This window comes from Rhinopithecus roxellana, chromosome 20 (genome assembly GCF_007565055.1).
Source record: "Rhinopithecus roxellana isolate Shanxi Qingling chromosome 20, ASM756505v1, whole genome shotgun sequence".
NCBI lineage: Eukaryota > Metazoa > Chordata > Mammalia > Primates > Cercopithecidae > Rhinopithecus > Rhinopithecus roxellana.
In genome coordinates, this window is record NC_044568.1 from 78,948,518 (window position 1) to 78,973,192 (window position 24,675).

General features: G+C 47.8%; 1 protein-coding gene across 9 annotated transcripts in view; it reads right to left on the reverse strand.

Moving 5' to 3' along the window:
• Positions 1-14,906: 14,906 nt before the first annotated feature.
• Positions 14,907-24,675, reverse strand: part of LITAF (lipopolysaccharide induced TNF factor) — an 80,774-nt gene continuing 71,005 nt past the window's right edge. For all 9 annotated transcript variants that reach the window (XM_030925150.1, XM_030925155.1, XM_030925152.1 and 6 more), the window contains 3 exons: positions 23,349-23,573; positions 20,134-20,290; positions 14,907-16,653 (listed from right to left, as the gene is read on the reverse strand). In XM_030925150.1, the coding sequence (XP_030781010.1) occupies positions 16,545-16,653; positions 20,134-20,290; positions 23,349-23,568 (486 nt within the window). In that variant the 5' untranslated portion in view covers positions 23,569-23,573 and the 3' untranslated portion in view covers positions 14,907-16,544. The remainder of the gene's footprint in view (positions 16,654-20,133; positions 20,291-23,348; positions 23,574-24,675) is intronic.

Sequence of the window (24,675 nt, forward strand, 5' to 3'; positions counted from 1 at the left end):
GATCCTCCTGCCTCAGCATCCCAAAGTGCTGGGAGCCCCCATGCCTGGCCATTCTTTCATTGCTTCTCAGTAGAATGTTCTGGGGACAAAGTGAACATTCTCCTTGCTCTCTCTGGTACTGGGAGGTCTCTCATGAGCTGTACTCACCTGGAGTCATTCATTTTCCTTAGAAAACCCAGATGAGACCACAGGCCCTTTGAGGTTAGCTCAACATCTTTTCCCGAGATTAAGGATCCAACTGAATGGACCACATGCCTTGAGGTATCAGAGGGGACCCTTTGGCTGGGCGAGGTGGCTCACGCCCGTAATCCTAACAATTTGGGAAACTAAGGCAGGCAGATTACCTGAAGTCAGGAGTTCAAGATCATCCTGGGCAACATGGAGAAACCCTATCTCTACTAAAATACAAAAAAAAAAAAAAAAAAAAAAATCAGCCAGGCGTAGCAACGTGTGCTTGTAGTCCCAGCTACTTGGGAGGCTGAGGCAGGAGAATTGCTTAAAGCTGGGAGGTGGAGGTTGCTGTGAGCTGAGATCGAACCACTGCACTCCAACTTGAGCAAAAGAGACTCCATCTCCAAAAAAAAAAAAAAATCAGCCAGGCATGGCAACGTGCACCTGTACTCCCAGCTGCTTGGGAGGCTGAGGCAGGAGAATTGCTTAAAGCTGGGAGGTGGAGGTTGCAGTGAGCTGAGATTGAACCACTACACTCCAGCCTGAGCAAAACAGTGAGATTAAGTCTCCAAAAACAAAAAAAAGGGGGGGAGGGGCAACCCCTCACACGTGCCTGGGCTCCATGGAGCTAGGAGAGTCTGAATGACCAAGTCAGAGCAGCTGGGATGTCAGGGCTGAAGGAGATCCCAGACTTCCGTCACCCACTCCACACTCTGTGGCTTTAACTATGGCTCAGAGAGGAGGAGGACATACCCAGTATGCGGCAGCTGGAAGAGCTGAGGCAAGACAGGACTGTAGCCTGGGGCCTCAGACCTTGTCCCAGCACCTCTTGAAGGCCTGTTAGAGGAACACGTGCTAGCAGCAGCTGGTGGACCTCGGTGCCTGCCTTCTGGTCAGTCTTACTCAGTAGCATCTGGGACTGGAGTTACCTGCTACTCCCATCGCCTGAGTCTGGTTCTATTCTCCCCCCACTGTGGACAGCTCCAGGGTCATTTTTTACTAAGAACTATGCTGTAAAAAGTTAACCTTGGCCGGGCACGGTGGCTCACACCTGTAATCCTAGCACTTTGGGAGTCTGAGGCAGGTGGATCACTTGAGGTCAAGAGTTTGAGACCAGCCTCTTCAACTGCGAAACCCCATCTCTACTAAAATACAAAAATTAGCCTAGCATCATGGCATGCACCTGTAATACCAGCTACTTGGGAGGCTGAGGCAGGAGAATCACTTGAACCTGGGTGGAGGTTGCAAAGAGCGGATATTGTACCACTGCACTGTAGCCTGGGTGACAGAGGGAGACTCCGTCTCAAAAAAAAAAAAAAAAAAAGTTAACCTTGTCCCGCTCCTGGAAGGAAACTCCAGGCCCTTGGAATGTGCTGCCTGATAGTAATACAGTGTCTTTGTTTACCTGGGGGCCTAGGACCACGCCATCTAGTCTCTGCTAATGACATGATTTATGGTGGGGGGTTTGGGCCAGGTGATATCAGCATGACCTCTGGAGGGGCTGGAGACTGAGGTCAACTATGGGCCACTGGCCTTGACTGATGGCCAATAAAAACACAAGACTCTGGTGAGCTTCCTTGGTTGGCAATGCGCTGTGCACATTGCCACATCCTGTGGCTGGAAGAAGTAAGTACCGTCCACAGGGAGAGGACATCTGGGAGCTCGTGCCTGGCCTCCCTGCCCTGTGCATCTTTTCCCTTTACTGATTTTACTATCTTTCCCTGTAATCAACAGCAGCCATGAGTGCAATGGCTTTTCTGAACTCTGTGAGTCCTAGCAAACCATAGAGGCTGAGAGTGATCTTGGGCGCCTCCCAAAATGCAAACATCTACTGTGTGCCAGTCACTGTTCACTGCAGACACAGCGCCAGGCAGACGAAAGCCCTGCCCTCAAGGAGCTGACTTTCTAGTGCAGGGAGACAGATCAGAATCAAGACAAATAGGCTGAGTGCGGTAGCTCAGCAATTTGAGAGGCCGAGGTGAAAGGGTAAGGAGTATGAGATAAGCCTGGGCAACATAGTGAGATGCCATCCCTATGAATAAGAAAAAAAAAAGATGACAAATAAGCTTATCTTTCAGGAGCAGACTTAGAAGGGGCCAGGAAACACCTTGGAACACGAGCTTGGCACCTATGAGCCAGTCTCCGTTAGGACCAGGTCATGTTCAGCTTTGATAAGCAGGAGTGGAAAAAGTCAAGTAAGTGACACTCAATTTTGCAAGCAGCAGCCACCTGTGTCCCCTTCTCATCATGGACTGCCAGGTGTAGGTGTCAGCATTAGCACACCTGGCTCAGGTGAGGATGAGCTGGTGGTTACCTGTGTCATTTGAAAGCCACCACGTTTCTTTCACAGGTGGACCATGGGGGCTGTCTCCTGCCCAGGAAATAAAACATGTAGTTTATGAGTGCAAACAAGAAAAAAGTTCAAGCAGAAAAACGATACAAAATGTCTCCGGGAGGGTTGACATGTTAGCTGAGGAATCCCAGCTTGGAACCTGGGACGGGTAACTTCACCTGTCAGAATTTCAGTTTGTCTGTAAAATGGAGCGCGGATGTTCATCTAACAGAATCGTTGTGAAATTCAGTGACAGAATGCGCCCCACCCATGGCAGGCACTCGACACAGCACTCACTGCTGCTCTGTGATACGGTTATCTACAGTCATTGGTCATTATCCTCCTGCATCCAGAAGCCTACTCACTAATTTACCTTTACTGTTTACAGATTGACAGCGTTTCACAATCAAAGATCGAGTCCCATTTCCTGTGGCTGTCAGGAGCTCAGCTGAGCTGGAAGAGGGTGGGCTGAGCTGTCAGGTGTCAAAGCAATAAGCCAGAAAGCACAGCGTTGTACCCGCGATCACTCACCATGATTGTACAAGCAGGAGGCTAAAACTGGAGAAAGCACCAACTGCCCTTCTCCCGCTTCCCCACCGAACAGGGCATCGGTTGAGGATCTGGTGTATCATCCAGATATGGGGGAAACGGGCAAAAGGCTCCTGGCAGTTTTATGGACCTGGGTTGGGGGCAAGAGATGGGGCTAGGAGTGGAAAAGTACTGAGTAACAAGCCAGGGTGGAGAAAAGGGTCCCCTTTTTCCTCCTTCTGGCCCATAAGAGGCCCCTAAAGAAGACCCCTGCCCAAGGCCTCAGATAAGGAGACCTAGGAAGGCAGGCAGTAGGGCTAAAAGTGCAGACATGCATCAGAGCAGAGCCGTGGGGCCTGAGACCGCGATGCAACCCCCTCCAGAGGCCACAGGGTACTGGCTGCGCCCCAAGTCTGGTGTGGGGAGGGCAGCTCCCCCTAAGGCCTGCCAGGTAAAGCCTTCAGAATTGCCTATGGTCAGGCCTGAAAAAAAAAAAAAAAAATCACGTGGGTTTTTTGATTTTTTTGAGGCAGAGTCTTGCTCTGTCACTCAGGCTAGAGTGCAGTGGCTCCATCTTGGCTCACCGCAACCTCCGCCTTTCGGGTTCCAGCGATTCTTCTGCCTCAGCCTCCCAAGTAGCTGGGACTACAGGTGTGTGACACCACCCCCAGCTAATTTTTTTACTTTTTAGTAGAGATGGGGTTTCGCCACATTGGCCAGGCTGGTCTCGAAATCCTGACCTTGTGATTTGCCCGCCTCGGCCTCTCAAAGTGCTGAGATTACAGGTGTGAGTCACATCTGGCCACAAGTGGGTTTTTAACCAGGGGTCATGCTCCTCTGCTGTGTTATCCGGGGCCTGAAGCATTGAGACAGTGCATTAATGTTACCTGGCCCAGGAGTGGGGCGTCCACACATTGGGCATGCCCAGGACAGCCCGAATTCTGCTACCTGGCCTACTCATTAACAGCTGCCCTTTCGTCTTTGACATGTGCTACCTAGGCTTACCCTAATAATTTTTAATATAGAAGAAGACTCAATCATTTCACTGAAAAATGGCACAGTGGTTTTTTTGTTTTTGTTTTTTTTAAATAGCTGGTACAACGAGTAGCAATGATAGAGCCACAGACGTTTTAAAGATAAAAAGATAACCATCAACAGATAAGCAAAATGTGGTCTATGCACACAATGGACTACTATCTGGCCATAAAAAGGAATGGAAAACGGCGCCTGCCACAGCATGGGTGGCCCTTGAAAACGTTATGCCACGTAAAAGCCAGGCATCGGCTGGGCGCAGTGGCTCACACCTGTAATCCCAACACTTTGGGAGGCTGAGGCAGGCAGATCACAAGTTCAGGAGTTTGAGACCAGCCTGGCCAACATGGTGAAACCCCGTCTCTACTAAAAGCACAAACAAAATAGCCGGGCATGGTGGCGCATACCTGTAATCCTAGCTACTCAGAAGGCTGAGCCAGGAGAATTGCTTGAACCTGGGAGGCAGAGGTTGCAGTGAGCCAAGATAGCACCACTGCACTCCAGCCTGGGCAACACAGCAAGACTCCATCTCAAAAAAAAGCCAGGCACAGAAGACCACATATGCTATGATTCCATTTACATGCCATGTACAGAATGGGCAAATCTATGGAGCTGGAGAGTAGATCAATTGATTGCCAGGGGCTGGGAGTGGCAGGGAGGGATGATTGAGGATGACAACTAAAGGGTATGGGTTTTTTGGTTTTGTTTTGAGATCATGTCTCACTCTGTTGCCCAGGCTGGAGAGCAGTGGCGTGATCTCAGCTCACTGCAATCTCAGCCTCCCAGGTTCAAACGATTCTCCCACCTCAACCTCCCAAGTAGCTGGGATTACAGGCACCTGCCATCATGCCCGGCCAATTTTCGTATTTTTGTAGAGACAAGATTTCACCATGTTGGCCAGGCTGGTCTGGAACTCCTGACCTCAGGTGATCTGCCCAGCTCAGCCTCCCACAGTACTGGGATTATGGGCATGAACCGCCACTCCTGGCCCAGGTTTTCTTTTTGAGGTGATGAAAATGCTCAAGTTGATTGTGGTAATGGTTGCACAACTTTGTGACTATCCTAAAAAAAAACACACATTAAATTGTATGCTTTAAAACTTTGTTTTAGAGAAGGATCTTGCTCCTGTTGCCCAGGCTGGAGTGCAGCAGTTCAATCACAGCTCACTGCAGCCTTGACCTCCCCGAGGCTCAAACAATCCTGCCTCAGCTTCCTCAGTAGCTGGGACTGCAGGCACACACCATCATGCCCGGCTACAATTTTTTTTTTTTTTTTTTAAGAGACCGGGTCTCACCTTGTTGCCCAGGTTGGTCTTCAACTTCTGGCCTCCACCAACCCTCCCACCTTGACCTGCCAAAGTGCTGGATTACAGGTGTGAGCCACCACGCCCGGCTGAATTTTACACTTTAAATGAGTGAATTGTGTGATATGTAGATAACATCTCAATAAAATTACCACCAAAGAAGCCAAGAAGTTCTTACCTCAAAGCCCTGTGTGAGTGGCTGTTTTAGAGCAGAGTCTACGGTGGGGTCTGAAAACTTCTCTCTGCGTTAGGAGGTCTGCCGCTCCCGACACTTTTCCCCCTATTTCTTGGCTACTCAGAGATTCACCAGCCCCGTCACCTGGGGCTCAGCTCTGTAATTGACCCCTGCTTCCATTCCCCACGTCTTCCAAACAGAAATACACCTGCCCAGGATCGCATGCACCGCAGCTGCGAGGGCCTCCGTGGTAATGAGCCCCTCGTGTGAAGACGACAGCCCCATGCCCAGTCCCTTCCTGCCCTTGCTTCCAGGGAATGGGCCCTGTTAACCATGCCCCGAGCAGGACACACACACAGCCCTAGATCTGTAGACACAGGACTCACTCCAATGATGGCATTCTCAGCTCAGGGAGGGAGGGAGGCAGCCCCCAGGGCCCACAGGTGGAAGGAATGTGGGGGGTTTCGAATGACCTGCAAAGGTGGCTCCCGGCCCCATCTTCACCTGAGCCAGATGTGTGAATACAGATGCCCGCCCCTGGCAGCAGATGGTGGAAAGGAGACACAGGGGCCTGATTCTTGCAAAGTTGAGTGTCACTTCTTGGCTTGTTCCACTCCTACGTATCAAAGCTGACCACAGCCTGGTGCTCACTGAGACCTGTGTCTTGAGGGTTTCCTAGTTTACCCACGAGCTTGCTCTGGTGAGCTGTAGGGCAAACGCACCTGAACGCAATAATCTGCGCACATCCTTAGGATGGCCTGGATGATAGATGCACCTGAAGGTGTGTCCCAGCTACGGAATCCGGGAGTGGCCAACCTAGAGATTTCTTTCCTGTCTATGAGAAACATCTGAGCCCCTGGCCCATCCTCCGAAACACAGGCCCTCCAACGGATTGTGACTCTGAGTTTTAGGGTACATGAAGGTTGCCAGGTGGAGGTCGTTAAGGGGAGGGTGCTAAGTGAAAATGCTGAATAAACTGCATGCTGTTTGCAGTTGGCTGCAGTTTTCCTGTCCAGCCCACCACCACCTGCACTCTCTCCCCTGTGTCTAAGTCCCTAATCAAACCCCATGTCTCCTTTGCTGGCTCTGCATTTCTTCTTCAGCCTCTTGAATTGGTTACCTCCCTAGTGAAACTAATAGGGTTTCAGCACAACATAGGCCAAAACAGCAAGCCCCTAGCATATTCCAGCATGTTCTGGAATGTTCCAGCAGGTACTGTCATCTCCCCCAGACCTGTCCATTTCCTAACACAGACATTTAGCGCTGGAAGAATCAGCCTACCTTTTCTTGGAAAGGAGAGCAACTCGGTGTGGAAAGCTCAAATGACTTGTCCCAGCCCCGCAGCAGGTTGCAAGTGGCTCAGTCATGGTTCTTGATGAATCAAATGCTTTCACTTTACTTTCTTCCCTAATTCAACAAGCATGTACTGTACATTTTAACCCAACATTGTACTGGTTCCAAAGATGTCGATACTGAGGTCCTGTCCTCATATTCTACCATTTGCTTTATAAGTATTATTTAATTATATGTTACAGTCTTTTTTTTTTTTTTTTTTTTTTTTTTTTTTTTTTCTGAGATGGAGTCTCGCTCTTGTTGCCCAGGCTGGAATGCAATGGTGTGATCTCAGCTCACCACAACCTCCGCCTCCCGGATTCAAGCAATTCTCCTGCCTCAGCCTCCCGAGTAGTTGGGATTACAGCATGTGCCACCACACCTGGCAAATTTTGTATTTTTAGTAGAGATGGAGTTTCTCCACGCTGGCCAGGCTGGTCTCGAACTCCTAACCTCAGGTGATCCGCCTGCCTTGGCCTCCCAAAGTGCTGGGATTGCAGGCGTGAGCCATCCTGCCTGGCCATTATATTATAGTCTTTTGTTTTTTTTGAGACGGAGTCTCACTCTGTCTCCCAGGCTGAACTGCAGTGGCCGGATCTCAGCTCACTGCAAGCTCTGCCTCCTGGGTTTATGCCCATTCTCCTGCCTCAGACTCCCGAGTAGCTGGGACTACAGGCACCCGCCACCTCGCCCGGCTAGTTTTTTGTATTTTTTAGTAGAGACGGGGTTTCATCGTGTTAGCCAGGATGGTCTCGATCTCCTGACCTCGTGATCCGCCCATCTCATCCTCCCAAAGCGCTGGGATTACAGGCTTGAGCCACCGCGCCCGGCCTATATTATAGTCTTAACACACTCGTTAGTGGTTACTACCTCGCTGAAACCTCCATTCTGATTTATGCTGCATTCACAGTTCACTCCATCCTCATTTTACCAGTTGTAACATGAAACTATACAAATTGGCATATTCTCTTTGATTGAGGTGAGATTCACCTAGTACTATGAAATAATTTTACAATGAACAGTTCAGTGGCATCAGTACATTCACGTTGTTATAAAACTGCCACCTATATCTAGTTGCAAAACATTTTCTTTTCCTTTCTTTTTTTTTTTTTTTTTTTGAGACAGGGTCTCACTCTGTCGTCCCAGCTGGAATGCAGTGGTGCAATTATGGCTTACTGCAGCCTTGACTTCCCAGGCTCAAGCGATCCTCCCACCTCAGCCTCCCTAGTAGCTGGGACTACAGGTGCCTGCCATTAAACCAATGTAATTTTTTTCGTATGTCTTTGTAGAGATGGGGTTTCACCATGTGGCCCGGGCTGGTCTCAAACTCCTAGGCTCAAGCGGCCCTCCTGCCTCAACCTCCCAAAGTGTTGGGATTACAGGCATGAGCCACCATGCCTGGGCTGCAAAACATTTTCCTTACTCCCAAAGGAGACCCCAGATTCATGAAGCAGTCATTTCCCATCCTCCCCTCTTCCCAGCCCCTGACAACCACCAATTTGTCATCTGTGTCTATGGATCACCTATTCTGCATATTTCATATAAATGGAATCATATAACACGTGACCTTTTCTGTCTGGCTTCTTTCCCGTGGTTCATCCACACTGTGGTATATGCTAGTGCTGCATTTCTTTTTATGGAAATTGGTGTATTTTAACCATGTTTGGGTCAGTGAGAGACACCCGATCCGCAAACATGGGCAGTGTTTCCTTTGACCCAAGCACTTTGCCCAGGTGTTCTCAATGGGGTGATTTAATTTTGTTCCTCCAGAGACATTTAGTGATGTCTGGAGTGTTTTTTGTTTGTTTGTTTTTTGAGACAGTTTCGCTCTTTCGCCCAAGCTGTACTGCAGTGGCGCGATCTCGGCTCATTGCAACCTCTGCCCCCTGGTTCAAGCAATTCTTCTTCATTTAGCCTCCCGAGTAGCTGGAATTGCAGTCGCTTGCCACTATGCCCAGATAATTTTTGTATTTTTAGTAGAGATGGGGGTTTCACCATGTTGGCCTGGCTGGTCTCGAACTCCTGACCTCAGGTGATCCACCTGCCTTGGCCTTCCAAAGTGCTGGGATTACAGGAGTGAGCCACTGCGCCCGGCCAGGAGTATTAATATTTTTTATTGTCACAACTGAGGACTGCTACGGGCATCTATCTCTGGGTAGAGGCCAGGGATGCTGCTAAACATCCTCCAAAGCACAGGATGGACTCAGAACAAGGAACGATGTGGCCCAAGGTCAAGTGCCAAGGTCAAGAACCCTCATTTCAGTTCCTTCTCTCTGGCTGACCTGATCCCAGGCCACATGGAACAGCATTTCTCAACCTTGCCTGCCCTTAGGGAAACACCTATAGGCACTCCTTCTTTCTCATTCTCTTTCTTTCTCTTTCTCATTCTCTTTCTTTCTTGCTCTCTCTTGCACTCTTTTTGAAGACATGAGGTCTCCCTATGTTGCCCAGGCAGGAGTGCAGTGACACAGTCATAGCTCACTGCAGCCTCTAACTTCTAGGCTCAAGCAATCCTCCCACCTCAGCCTCCCGAGTAGCTGGGACTACAGACGGACACCACCACACCCTGCCTTTTCTTAAAAATGCAGATCCCTGGGCCCCCTCCCAAGCCTTCCGAATCTGAATCTCCAGGCATGTAGCTTGGGAATCTGTATTTTTTTTTTTTTTTTTTTTTTTTTTTTTGAGACAGAGTCTCGCTCTGTCACCCAGGCTGGAGTGCTGTGGCCGGATCTCAGCTCACTGCAAGCTCCGCCTCCCGGGTTCACGCCATTCTCCTGTCTCAGCCTCCCGGGTAGCTGGGACTACAGGCGCCGCCACGTCGCCCGGCTAGTTTTCTGTAGTTTTTAGTAGAGACGGGGTTTCACCATGTTAGCCAGGATGGTCTCGATCTCCTGACCTCGTGATCCGCCCGTCTCGGCCTCCCAAAGTGCTGGGATTACAGGCTTGAGCCACCGCGCCCGGCCCAAACTTAATTTTTATTTTTGTAGAGACGAGGTCTCATTGTGTTGCCCAGGCTGGTCTTTAATTCCTGGGCTCCAGCAATCCTCCTGCCTTAGCCTCCCCAAAGTGCTGGGATTACAGGCATGAGCCACCACACCCAGCCTCCCCCAGGGGATTCTAATGTACAGCCCTGGAGTCTGAGGATAGTGGCCCTGGCCCTGTTTTACAGGATTCAGTAAGAATCTTTCCCATCTGGAATCATCCACCAGCAGCCGGACACAGCCGTGACTGACAAGCTCGGGAGGCCAGGCATGGTCCCCAACACTGCATAACAACAGAAGGAACAATTGTTCCTACCCTTTAGTCCCTGAGATCAGTGAGGCAACAGTCATTTATCTTCCCCCTGGGGGTGGTTGGCCTGAAAGTCCTTGCAGGGCTCCTGGAGGACTGAAGGCTTCCAGGCCAGTGCAGCTACAGGCAGCTCAGCCCCTTTCCCTTATGCTCCACACACCCAAAGACACATACACATATGGATGCACATACACACGGGGCCAGACACTCATAGACAGCTACGGACACCCAGAGCCCAACTCACACACATGACAGACACCTAGACCCTCCAACAAACACCCACAGACACACCCACATACACACAGACACACTCCTACATATCCCCCTACACACAGCCCCCAGTACACACACACACCCCTATAGAGACACCCAGACCTCCGCCTCTCACATGTACACATGTGGACACTATCTGGTCACTGATAGAGGCCTGAATTGATTTAAGACTTTAAGACAGAAGGCAGGAAGAACATAAAATAAGGCCACTTAGTTAGACAAACAACGAATGCAGGGAAAGGCAAACCAATGCAAGCACAAAGAAAGACCTTCAGTGAAAATGGGAAGGCCAAGCATGGTGGCTCATGCCTGTAATCCCAGCACTTTGGGAGGCCAAGGCAGGAGGATCACTTAAGCCCAGGAGTTTGAGACCAGTCTGGGCAATATAGAAGACCCCGACTCTACAAAAAATTTAAAAATTAGCTGAGTGTAGTGGCGTGTGCTTGTAATCCCAGCTACTCAGGAGGCTGAGGCAAGCGGATGGCTTGAACCCAGGACTTCGAGACCAGCCTGGGCAACATAGTGAGACACTGCCTCCACAAAAACTAAGCCAGGCATCGTGACATGCACTTGTAGTCCCAGCTACTTGGGAGGTTGAGGCAGGAGGATCGCTTGAACCCGGGAGGTGGAGGTTGCAGGGAGCTGAGATCACGCCACTGTGCTCCATCCTGGGTGAGAGAGTGAGACTTGGTCTCAATCAATCAATGAACCATACAAGTAGAATTACCCTATAACCCAGCAATTGCATTCCTAGGTATACACCCAAGGGAACTGAAAACATGTCTGTAAACATATGCCTGTAAACAAATGTTCTCAGCAGCATTATTCACAATAGCCAAAAGGTAGAAATAACACAGACATTCATCAAAGGATGAGTGGATTAACCAATTGTGGTCTATCCACACAATGGAGTATATTCATCCACAAGAAGGAATGAACCACTGGTTCACGCCACCATGTGGATGAACCTTGAAAACATGATGCTCAGCAAAAGATGTCAGACGCAAAGATCACGTATTCTACGATTCCATTGATATAGTATACCCACTATAGGTAAATCCAGACAGAATGCAGACTGATGGGTGCCAGGGGTTGTGGGGAGGAGGGAATGGGGAGTGACTGCTAATGGGTTTGGGGTATTATTTTGGGCTGATAAAAATGTTTTGGAACTAGGTAGAAGTAATGGTTACACAGCATTGTGAATGCACTAAAAGCCACCTGATTACGTACTTTAACACTAGGTGAATTTTAAACGGAAAGAAGGAAGGAGGGAAGAGGAAGGGGGAAGAAATGTTGGCAAGGCAGTGCTAAGCCCACTGTTCACTCTTCCTAGGCAGGGTTGCGCTTTCCACCTCAATGCCTGCAACACCGCAGGAGCTAATCAATAATAAACAATGTGAAATCCACAAACACCAATCAGAGGCTTCCAGATGTTACCCTTCACACTTACTTTACACTGTGACCCCTCCCCCAAACACACACATCTATATATCCAAAAGTTTTACAAATAATACTCAGATCTATTATGAGTAATGCACTGTGACTTTTGACGAACCCATTAAATTGATTTTGCCCATTTGGGAAACAGGCCAAGATCACTTAAGAGGCACTGCAATACTAAGAGCTTTAAGAATACTTAAATGCTGAGGCCAGTAATGGTGGCTCACTTCTGTAATCCTAGCACTTTGGGAAGCCGAGGCAGGCGGATCACTTGAGGTCAGGAGTTTGAGACCAGTCTGGCCAACATGGCGAAACCTTGTCTCTACTAAAAATACAAAAATTTGCCAGGAATGAGGGAGCGCACCTGTAGTCCAAGCTACTCAGGAGGCTGAGGCATGAGAATCACTTGAGCCCTGGAGGCGGAGGTTGCAGTGAGCCGAGATTGTGCCACTGCACTCCAGCCTGGGCAACAAGTGAGACTCCATCTCAAAAGAAAAAAGAAAAGAAAAAAAAGGAACAGAAAGGGAAGGAGAAGGAGAAAAGGTACTTAATCGGGAGAACATCTTTTTAATACTGCAGAGAGCAGTTACAAGGTGGTTAGTTACATGGTTACATGCACTAGACTCTATACTTGGTGGTGAGCTATTTATTTATTTTTTCGTTTTAATCTGAGCTCCAGAATCTTATTTAAAATTTAGATTAAAAAAAAAAAATGCCGGCCGGGCGCGGTGGCTCAAGCCTGTAATCCCAGCACTTTGGGAGGCCGAGACGGGCGGATCACAAGGTCAGGAGATCGAGACCATCCTGGCTAACACAGTGAAACCCCGTCTCTACTAAAAAATACAAAAACTAGCCGGGCGAGGTGGTGGGCTCCTGTAGTCCCAGCTACTCGGGAGGCTGAGGCAGGAGAATGGCGTAAACCCGAGAGGCGGAGCTTGCAGTGAGCTGAGATCCAGCCACAGCACTCCTGTCCGGGCGACAGAGCGAGACTCCGCCTCAAAAAAAAAAAAAAAAACAAAAAAAAAAAAAAAAAATGCCAGGCCGGGCGCGGTGGCTCAAGCCTGTAATCCCAGCATTTTGGGAGGCCGAGACGGGCGGATCACGAGGTCACGAGATCGAGACCATACTGGCTAACACGGTGAAACTCCGTCTCTACTAAAAAAGACAAAAAACTAGCCGGGCGAGGTGGCGGCGCCTGTAGTCCCAGCTACCCGGGAGGCTGAGGCAGGAGAATGGCGTGAACCCGGGAGGCGGAGCTTGCACTGAGCTGAGATCCGGCCACTGCACTCCAGCCCCGGCGACAGAGTAAGACTCCGTCTCAAAAAAAAAAAAAAAAAAAAAATGCCAGGTGCGGTGGCTCATCCCTGTAGTAATCCCAGCACTCTGGGAGGCCGAAGTGGACAGGTCAAGAGTTCAAGACCAGCCTGGTTAACATGATGAAGCCCCATCTCCACTAAATATACAAAAAGTAGCTGGGCATGGTGGCAGGTACCTGTAATCCCAGCTACTCAGGAGGCTGAGGCAGGAGAATCGCTTGAACCCGGGAGGTGGAGGCTGCAGTGAGCTGAGATCATGCCATTGCACTCTAGTCTGGGTGACAGAGCAAGACTCCCTCTCAAAAAAATAGAAAGCGAAACTACTCTTCATGTCTCTTTCATGGTCCCTGCTAGATCTACTTCCAATTCACTCATGTGCCTGCAAAAAACAGGCGACTCATTGTAAACATTTCAGTCATACAGGAAGGAGAGGACTGAGGAACCAAAAGGCAAATCAGAATTCTGCAAGTAAAATTCCAATGTCTAGATTTACTCCTAATAGAAATCTTGAGCCCAGAAAGTCAGAGAAGGATTTTTAACATCCCAAATACGTCAGACTCTCACTGGAGAGAAAACTGAGGCCAAATGGTGTGAGTATATGAAGCCATGTTTATAAATAGTTCAGTATCCAACAGAAGTGTTCTCGTTAGCAACTGGGAAGCCAGTTGTCCCAGAGAAAAAATCTTCACGGGTAACGCCGTGGTCAGCAAGGAATCCATCATATGCTTAAGTCTGGCTTCAAGAGATGCAGTAGCTGAATAATTTGGTTAAGACACAAACCAACACTTCTTAGAAGGCCACCTCGCCTAGATGAACATAACAGAATATAAGATAAATAGCCACTTTTGGTTTCAGATTGGTAAAATTCCTTTTGCGGTCCAAGCAGGCAGGTATAAAGCCCTTTCATTAACTGAATGTGAACCAGTGTTTGCAAGAGACTCTCAAGTCCCCATCAAACAGTGGCGGAACAAAAAAAGAGCCTTTTAATTTGATGTGTAAGTCCATTCTTTGAACAGTAAAATGGAATATCCAATGAACGCTTCGTACTCCAGGCATCTGACATGAAAGTTTCACGTAATACATGTTTTTACTGATCCTGAAATAGGGCTCTTGTTTTGAAGACTTTGCATGTGTAATTAATAATAGCTTGAGATCATGTATATGCCACCATCTGAGCCAAACTGCTAAATATGCATGGCCCCAAAACTACACAATCAAGATCTGGAAAGCAGCAATTTTTCAAGACTGTAATTTAGGGTTTAAATGACAATGTAAGCCATACCAAGATGACATTATTTCCTTGCATCTAGCAAAATGAAGCTGTATCATCAGGTAGCAAAGGAGGGGGGAAGGCAGCATCCATATTCCTGACATGTTACAATACCCTCCTTTTAGCATCTCACAAAGCATGTTTTGTTCAGAGAATGAATGAGGACAGCTCTCTTCTGTGCATTTTATTAAAACTTGAAAGCTATGGCTTGCTGCCATCAACGACGCCTATTGGGTTCCAAAAGCCTCATGTTCAAATCTGATTCATTAGCAAATTCACCCAAATCAACATCGCTCATCTAGACATTGCAGGATATTCAGCAAGTCTGAAGTTTTTAATCGGGAAGGACTTTCTACCGTTACTGAGCAAATAAAGGTTCTTTGTAGCAATGGCTGGAAATGCAACATGAGCCCTTTCTTCACACCAAAAGAACTCATAAATAGTTCACCGGGTGAACCAAAGACTTTATTTTTCAAAAGCAGGTAACACCAAAGTACTATGTGGTATCCATATTCACTGCAAAAATGATAATTACTGGAATTTTCCAAACGTCAAATGAAGTAAGGGGGATCAATGGTTACCACTATCATTTTCAACCAATATACAGATGTTCGCTCAAGGTCTAGGTTTTATTTTTACATAGTAGTATTCACATGAGTTCCCTAGGCTGAATTATGGTCAAAACGAGGACTCTTGAAGGTCGAGCCCAGCTTTGTCTTGACTTCAAAGATGACACAGCAGCCAACCTAGAATCCTAGCTTGCTGCTTGAGTCCTGGAAATCATGTCTCCTGATGTTTTACAACAAGCCGTGTCTCTGAAAACTAAAATCAGACTTCAGATTCCTCTGAAACAGCTCTGGTTCCCACGTGTTCCGCACCATGGTGCCCAGACATGCTCAAAATGTGCTTTCCCTTATCTTTCAAAACCCACCACCAGGAACCCAAGAGGGACCCCACTCTGGGAGTTCCATGATGAAGGTGTTTAAGAACCACATCAAACCCAAGTAAAGGCAGCGGGTGAAATTATCCATTTCTTTTCCTTTTTTTTTTTAAGTGAGACTACATTGGCAAATGGGAAAATGACACCAATCACAGGATTAGAGAAAATGGTTTTATAAATCCTCCTCTTGAAATTATGTTCAGGCCCCACACGGTTGCTCATGCCTGCAATCCCAGCACTTCGGGAGGCCAAAGCAGAAGGATCACTTGAGCCCAGGAGTTCAAGACCAGCCTGGGCAACACAGTAAGACCCCGTCTGTGTTTTGTTTTTTTTTTTTAAAAGAAAGAAATTCTGTTCAAAAGTATTTCAGACCAAAAGGAGGTCATAAAAACTGTTCATATAATTACCCTATGAGAAAAAAATCCCCGTATGGAAAGGGGCACTAAAGATCTGGCGCAGAGAAACAAGGGGAGACAGGGCACTGATAAAATCCAGCCCTAGTTTTCTAGCATGCATTTATGACCTCATGGATATGTCTGTACTGGGTGTTAATAGCCCCTCTTTGTACTTAAAAAAAAATTAGGAAATTAAAGTGAATCTGTGTGCTAATGAAGTCTGAAGTTACAGAATGTAAAAGCCAAGTCTGTAAAGTCTGTAAGGCAAGATCTTTATCATCAGGGATGGGAACAGATGGACAAGATAATGGTAGGCACTAAAGGCTGAACTCTGGGCAGAACAGCCTCAAAAATAAGGCAACTGTGGCTTCTCAGTTTGAGACTGCCACCGGAAAGGCTCACAGAGGCAGGAAAAAAGAGCCACTGACGGCAGATCACTGGAAGATACTCGGAGAGGGCAATGATCACAGTTAGATGGGAGGACTCAGGGTCACAGGGAGGCAGGAAACCGTTGAACTGACACTCAAGGGGAATGTCTTTGCAAGTCCTATGCACGACTCCAAGCAGCAATTTTTGGGGTTTGGAAGTTTGTTAGTTTTGCGACATTTCCCCCCAAAAGAAGACATGAAGGTGGGCCCCCTGGAGAGGTGAGACCACCAGGGCAGAACCTCCACCAGGTGTGAAGCTTGATGAGAGGTGGAAAGGACTTCCTGCGGCACCCGGCTCCCTCCACGTCTGGCTGAGTCCTACAAACGCTTGTAGGTGCCCAGGAGAGCTCTGCAGTTGGGACAGTAATGGTCCACGTCCTGCAGGGCGTCCACGCAGAAGGGGATGAAGCAGCAGCCCGCTACGCACCTGGGAGGAGAGACAGACATATGGAGCGCGTTACTGACCACAATAGGATGGACACTGGCTGCCAAAAACATGTTCATGTCCTTCTTTGTAAAAAGGGTCTTTGCCAGTATAATTAGGAATTTTGAGATGGGATCATCTTGGATTATCCAGGTGGACCCCCAAAACCCAATGACCTTAGAAGAAGAGAAGAGGACACACTGAGATACAGAGAGGGCAGAAGCACATGTGAAGACGGAGGCAGAGGCTGGAACGATGAGGCCATAAGCCAAGGAACACCCGGAGCTACCAGAAGCTGGAGGAGGCAAAAAAACATTCTGCCCTGAAGACTTAGGAGGGAGCGTGGCCCTGCTGACATTTTAGGTTTGTTTGTTTGTTTGTTTGTTTGTTTTTGAGACAGAGTCTAGCTCTGTTGCCCAGGGTTCAAGCAATTCTCCCTCCTCCTGGGTTCAAGCAGATCTCCTTGCCTCAGCCTCCTGAGTAGCTGGGATTGCAGGCACATGCCACCACGCCCAGCTAAGTTTTGTATTTTTAGGAGAGATGAGGTTTCACCATGTTGGCCAGGCTGGTCTCAAACTCCTGACCTCAAGTGATCCTCCTGCCTTGGCCTCCCCAAGTGCTGGGATTACAGGCGAGAGCCACCACACCCAGCTCCTGCTGATATTTTGATTTTGCACTTCTGGCCTCTAGAACTGAGAGTCGATATCTGTTGTTTTAAACACTAGGTGTGTTGTAATTTGTGATGGGACCCCTAGGAAATTAACATGCCAGCCAACACCAAGGTTCCTCCTAAGGACAGACCCCCTTTGAGCATGATTTTCAAATCTTGGGTCATTTGGGAATCTTTCAAAGTCTTAGATGGGCTTGGTGAACTTTTTTTTGCAAAGGGACAGACAGTAGATCTTTTAGTCTTTTTGTTGCTGTTCTTTGTTTGTTTTTGTAGATGGGGTCTTGCTATGTTGCGCAGACTGGTCTTGAACTGCTGGCCTCAAGTGATTCTTCCACCTCCGCCTCCCAAAGTGCTGAGATTACAAGTGGAAGCCACCACACACCCGGCCAGATACTTTCATCCTGATGAGCCATGGAGCCTCTGTTGCCACTACTCAGCTCTGCCCTTGCAACGAGAAGACAGCCACAGAGAATCCAAAAACCAATAGGCGTGGCTGTGTTCCCGTAAAACTTAAAACAGGCGCCTGGCTCCAGGGCCGTTTTGCCAACCCCTGTCTTACTGATCTCTTTCCCATATACACAGGCTGCTTCTTACAGCAACCAAGTAGAATTCCCCAAATAACAACTTAACCTACATAATCCACCATTGGCATACACAGGCAGGAACTTCAGACAGCCTGACAACCAATGTTTGTCAAAAACGTGGTTAAAACTCAACCTTTTACAGGAAGACGCTGGTTTACAAAAAGCAGAATTTGGAAACATCCTGATGAGGAAATTATCTCATGAAAGAAATTTCCTCCTATTGCCTAAGTTTTCCAGAGCTCAAATAAGAGCAGTCAGTTCGTTCAGCAGGAATCCTAACCTATGGCTTACAGGTGCAGGCACGGCTCCAGGCAGCACACACATATATTTTATCCTCAGCAGCCCCTGAGGTGGGCGTTATTGCCCCGTCCCCCCGTCTATAGATGAGGAACCGAAGCACAGAGAGGTAAAGTCATTTGCTCATGGCCACACAGCTAGTGAGAGGCAGGATTTGAACCCACTCTACCATGTTTAAGGAAGGAACAAAGGGAGGGAAAGAAAGGCTGCCTCAATTTCTAAAGCCAGATTGGCAGAGGCCAATACTCAATGTAAGTTTCTATTCCTCTATAATTCCAGCACTTTGGGAGGTCAAGGCGGGAGGATTGCTTGAGTCCAGGATTTTAAGACCAGCCTGGGCAGCATAGTAAAACCCCTGCTTCCACACACACACACAGAAAAATTTAAAAATTAGCTGGGTATGGTGGCACACACCTGTGGTCCCAGATACTCAGGAGGCTGAGGTGGGAGGATTGCATGAGCCCAGGAGGTCAAAGCTGCAGAGAGCTATGATCGTACCACTGCACTCCTGCCTGGGCAACACAGCAAGACTCAGTCTCAAACAAAACAAAACAAGTAAGTTTCTATTCCGTCTTTTCCCTGATTTCAAAGATAAAAATTTGTTTTAATACAAATGTCCAGAGGCAATGGACTCTTTTTTTTTTTTTTTTTTTTAGCATTTTCTGCCCATGGAATGAAAACAACAGCAGAGTCCTGTGGGCAAGAGGGGGAATCAGGTGCCCAGAAAGCTGTTTTGTCTCCTTCCTTCCTTATTTAACACATGACCTCAAGGAAGTTAACTAAACTCTCCGGGACTCTGAGCCTCTTACTGAAGTTAGGAAGAGAAATATTGTTCCTTCTCAACCTCAAGTCACCAAAGGACAATGTGGAGGAATGTGCCGGTTGCTTGAGGCTCCTGAAACTCACAAACATCGGTTCCTTCAAGGAAAAGAATGAAGCCCCTTGGGGTTTTCTGAGTGGCTCACGTGGCCAGGAATAAGGAAGCTACTTTTACCTGCTCGGTGGGAAACAAAAAATTGATTGTGTTTCCTCAGATTTTTCTCCCAGAACAGAAACTATTATCTCTTTAAACATAATACCCTGGGTGCAGACATAAATATTTACATAATTCCCCTGCATGGGCAATGGGAAAAATACTTTGGGTCATGAAAGGATAAGAAGTTTTGAAGCAATTCCTATGAAGAATTTTAATGTACAGATTGTTTAAAGCTTCCCTCAGGCTCCAGCAAACATTATTATTTAGGTCATGAAATTCTAGAAGAAAAAGGAATCCCTGAGGGTATTGCCCTACACACAGCTGGAAGCAGCTGTGAAGCTTGTCTCTACACGCAGATAAGCAAGAAGAAAAGACGGAAGACCAATTTCTGGGGACTGATAGACTTAAGAGCAGCAGGGATGACTTGGCCTCCCAGGGGGTATTTTTGGTCAGAAGTGGGGAGCGTAGTGCTCCTGGCATCAAGCGGGTGGGGGACTAGGGACGCTATTCGACATCCTACAATGCACAGGACACCCCCTACAATCAAGAAATGTCTTGGGTCAGGCATGGTGACCCATGCCTGTAATCCCAGCACTTTGGGAGGCTGAGGCGGGCAGATCACCTGAGGTCAGGAGTTCGAGACCAGCCTGGCCAAGATGGTGAAACCCCGACTCTACCAAAAATAAGCTGGGCGTGGTTGTGTACCCCTATAATCCCAGCTATGCAGGAGGCTGAGGCAGGAGAATCGTTTGAACCTGAGCAGTGGGGGTTGCAGGGAGCCGAGATTGCCCCACTGTACTCCAGCCTGGGCGACACGGTGAGACTCCATCTCAAAAAAAAACAACACAAATGTCTGGCCCTGAATGCCAAGCATGGTGCAGTTGAGAACCCACCCCCCCGCCAGCACCCCGAGAGAAGGGCAGGAGGGCTTGGGGCCAAGTGGGAGGCAGACTCACCCCAGCAGGCACAGGCTCCCGCAGGACAGCCAGGTCAGGGCACCGGCATTATAGGACAGCTGACTCACGATCATCTTGTTGCAGGAAGGACAGCACATTTGGACAGGGCGGTCCAAAAAGGAGACGGGGTGCTGCACATAGACCGTCTGCACGGTAACTGATGAAAGGCAGAGGGACAAACACAGGCTGCTCAGGAAACAAGGCCAATAGCATTCACAACAGGACAAAGAGAGGAACGCAGGGATGCCAGCAAATATTACATTTGTACATCCGTGTTCAAAGCATGCGTTCATCGTTTGGCTACCTATGAGAGCCAAAAGGGGAAGGAACACAAGTGTCCATTGATGGACCAATGAATTAACACAGTGAGGTTTCTCCATCCACCAGAATATGATTCAGCCTCAAAAAAAAGGAGGACCGGGCGTGGTGGCTCACGCCTGTAATGCCAACACTTTGGGAGGCCGAGGTGGGAGGATTGCTTGAGCCTAGGAATTTGAGATCAGCCTAGGCAACATGATAAGACCTCATCTCTACAAAAAACTATAAAAATTAGCCCGGCATGGTGGTGCATGCCTGTAGTCCCAGCTACTCAGGAGGCTGAGGTGAGTCAAGGTGATCACTTGAATCTGAGAGATTGAGGCTGCAGTAAATCATGACTGCGCCACTGCACTCCAGTCTAGGCAACAAAGCGAGACTCAGTCTCAAAGATAAATAAATAAATTTTAATCAGCCTCACACTGTGCCTAGCAGCCCTTGATAAACAATCCACTCTTTTTACACAGACCCTTTGATAAACTCTGATACCCAATGATAAGGGTAGAGTTTACCAAGCCAGGAAACGCAGGTCAACTCTGTAAGACAATAAGCTCGTGAACTGTGTTGATACAAGAAATGAAAATATGAAATAATGCTCATGTCTGAACATTCACAAGAATCAGAAGAGAATCCATGCCGGGTGCGGTGGCTCACACCTGTAATCCCAGCAAATCCCTTGGTTTTGGGAAGCCGAGGCGGGTGAATCACTGGAGGTCAGGAGACCAGCCTGGCCAACATGGCGAAACCGTTTCAAAAGACAAAAATTAGCCAGGCATGGTGGCGCGCGCCTGTAGTCCCAGCTACTTGGGAGGCTGAGGCAGGAGAATCACTTGAACCCGGGAGACAGAGGTTGCAGTGAGCTGAGATCACGCCACTGCACTCCAGCTTGGGCAACAGAACAAGACTCTATCTCAAAAAAAGAGAATCCAGGGTGATGACAATCATCAAGCACTTCGGTTGTTAAGCTCATATTTTTGTCAAAGCAACTTCCTTCTGTTCCTTTTTATGTTGTTAGAATGCCGTTTATGTAACAAATGGATTAGGAGAATATTACTACACAGAGTTAACTGAACTTAATAACACTCATAGAAAGACCCTCCTTTCAGAAAAGTAGTATTGAATCATACTTGAGCACTTATGTGAAATTTCTTGAGGAGGGGACAGGGTTTTGTTCTGTTGCCCAGGCTGGAGTGCAGGGGTACAATCATAGCTCACTGGAGCATCAACCTCCTGGGCTCAAGCAATCCTCCCACCTCTGCCTCCCAAGTAGCTGGGACTACAGGTGCAAGCCATCACACTCGGCTAATTTTATTTTCATAGAGACAATGTTTCACTATGTCACTCAGGATGATCTGGAACTCCTGGCCTCAGGTGATCCTCCTGCCTCAGTAGCTAGGATTACAGGCACAAGCCACCACACCCAGTTCATACATTTTATTAAGTGTTTTTGGGGTTCAAAAATAAGTTATTTGGGCCAGGCTCTGTGGCTCATGCTGATAATTCTAACACTTTGGGAGGCCAAGGGAGGTGGAAGATTGTTTAAGTTCAGGAGTTAAAGATCAGCCTGGTAACAGTGAGATCCCGTTTCCACAAAAATTTAAAAATTAGCCAGGTGTGGTGGTGTATCCCTGTAGCCTCAGCTATTCCAGAGACTGAGGTGGGATGATCACTTGAGCCCAGGAGGTCCAGGCTGTAGTGAGCCATGATGGCACCACTGCACTCCAGCCTGGGCAACTTGGTAAGACCCTGTCTCCAAAAAAAGAAAAAAAAGAAGAAGAAACTATCTATTGATCACAGGATGGTCTAAGAATCCAGCTCAACGGTTCAAAATAACTTGAACACAACAATAAGAATTCACTTTTATCGAATGAGTAGTCTGTATTTGGCACACAGAACTTCCTTTCATGTTAACAACCCACTGATATTTGTAAATAGGTACTGGATGAAACCTATTTTACAAATGGGGAAGTGGAGGCACAAGGAGGTTATGTGAACCCAGGCGGTCTGATTCACGGGTCCCCTCTCTGAGCTAAAGATTTCTTCCAGAACTGCTTGTGATACTGAAGCAGTGACATACCAGGGCACACTTGGGCAAAAGAAAGCACCCAAGGACAGGGACCATCTAGTTGCTCAAAAGCAGAAGAGCAACTTGCATTGAGGGCGAGCTGGTATGAAAACACAATCACACACTACTCAGGCCAGTTTCTTCTCCCTGTTCCTACCTCGGCCCTGGCCTCAGGGCAGAAGTTCTGCATCAGACCTTAGGAGGAAAGGTGGGGCCCTTAAGACACAAACTCCCATTCTCAGAAGAAAGTTGGTTGTGCCTCTATGAGACGTGCCAAAGGATTCATATATGATGATCATGGGAAAGATCCTAAACCATACTTCATTATGGAAAAGCCATGAGCCTCACCAACACGGAATCTAAAAGACTGTGTGTGGCCGGGCACGGTGGCTCATGCCTGTAATCCCAGCACTTTGGGAGGCCGAGGCGGGGAGATCGAGACCATCCTGGCGAACACGGTGAAATCCCGTCTCTACTAAATATACAAAAAAAAATTAGCCGGGCCTGATGGCGGGTGCCTGTAGTCCCAGCTTCTAGGGAGGCTGAGGCAGGAGAACAGCGTGAACCCAGGAGGCAGTGGAGCTTGCAGTGAGCAGAGATCACGCCACTGCACTCCAGCCTGGGCGACAGAGCGAGACTCCATCTCAATTAAAAAAAAAAAAAAAAAAAGACTGTGTGTGCAATTTCAAGGTAAGGGGATAAAACTGGAACGTACTGGCACTTCACTCAGACTCTTTGGCAGAGTCACTTCTGTCACTCTCCTGATTCCCACTCTCCTGACTCCCAGGGTGGAGGGCCAAGGAATGGTAAGGGAGGCCTGGGAGGCCACACGTACTTGGATTGTTATTGGGGATGGGCGCTGCCTGGGTAAAATACGAAGGAGGATTCATGCCCTTCCCATCAGGCCCTGTCACAAGCCCCGTAGTTGGCCCAGGCATGGGAGCTGGAGGCGTGGGGTAATAACTGTTAACAGCCACTGTCTCTTCATAGGATGGAGGTGCAGATGGCGCTGAGGAAGGCCCAGTGGCCGCCTGGTAAGGTCCTGGAACCGACATTTTACCTAAAACAGAAACAGAACATAACAGATAAGAAATTCAATTGATCTCTCCCTCTCTCTTTTTCACCCAAGTCTTCAATTTTCTTTCTGGCAAACAGAAATTCTGAGAAAATGACTTCAATCCAGCTTTGTCCAAAACCCAGGAAGAGGGTTAATGTCCTTCAAGACCCCAGAATTATTATCTTAATGGATTCCCTAAATAAAAATCAAAAAGTAAATAATTACTACCAAAAATCACCAAAACCTGGAAAATCCCAAGGGGAAACATCAACCAAATATGAGTTATTTCTTCTTCATATCTTAAACCATTACCGGACAATGACCTATCTTCCATATCTGATGTTTCTTCTTTTTTTTTTTTTTTTTTGGTTTTTTTTTTTTTTTGGTTTTTAAACCACTATGGTTTTCACTAACTGTTTCAGGTAACGGAAGAGACAAAGGCATTCAAAAACCAACCACAAACTATCGCATCGCAAATAGCAAAGGGGCCAGATGTCACAAAATGAACACTGTATGATGCTATTTAAATAAAGGTCAGAAATAGGCAAAATGAATCCATGGGGCGGTTACTCTTGGGAGAGGAAGAAGAATCTGGAAAGGGGTACGAGGGGGCCTTTGCAGGGGGCGGGTCCTGTTCTCTTTCTTCACCTGGGGGCTAGTTACAGAGGTATGTTCAGTCTGTAAAAAGCTGAGTTGTACAATTAAAATGTATATACTTTTTAGTATGTGTGTTATAGTTTTGTTTTGTGTTTTGTTTTATTTTTTTGAGACAAGATCTCACTCTGTCACCCAGGCTAGAGTGCAGTGGTGCGATCTCAGCTCACTGCAGCCTCCACCACCCAGGCTCAGGTGATCTTCCTGCCTCAGCCTCCCAGGGACGACAGGCACGCGTCCCTGCGCTCGGCTAATGTTTTTATTTTTTGTAGAGACGGGAGGCTCACTTTATTGTCTAGGCTGGTCTTGAGCTCCTGGGTGCAAGTGATCCTCCTGCCTTGGCCTCCCAATGTGTTGGGATTAAAGGTGTGAGCCACTGCGCCCAGCCTGTGTGTTATAGCTTTTTAAGAAGGAAATACACATAGACTCCAGTTCCCATTTTGAAAAATGA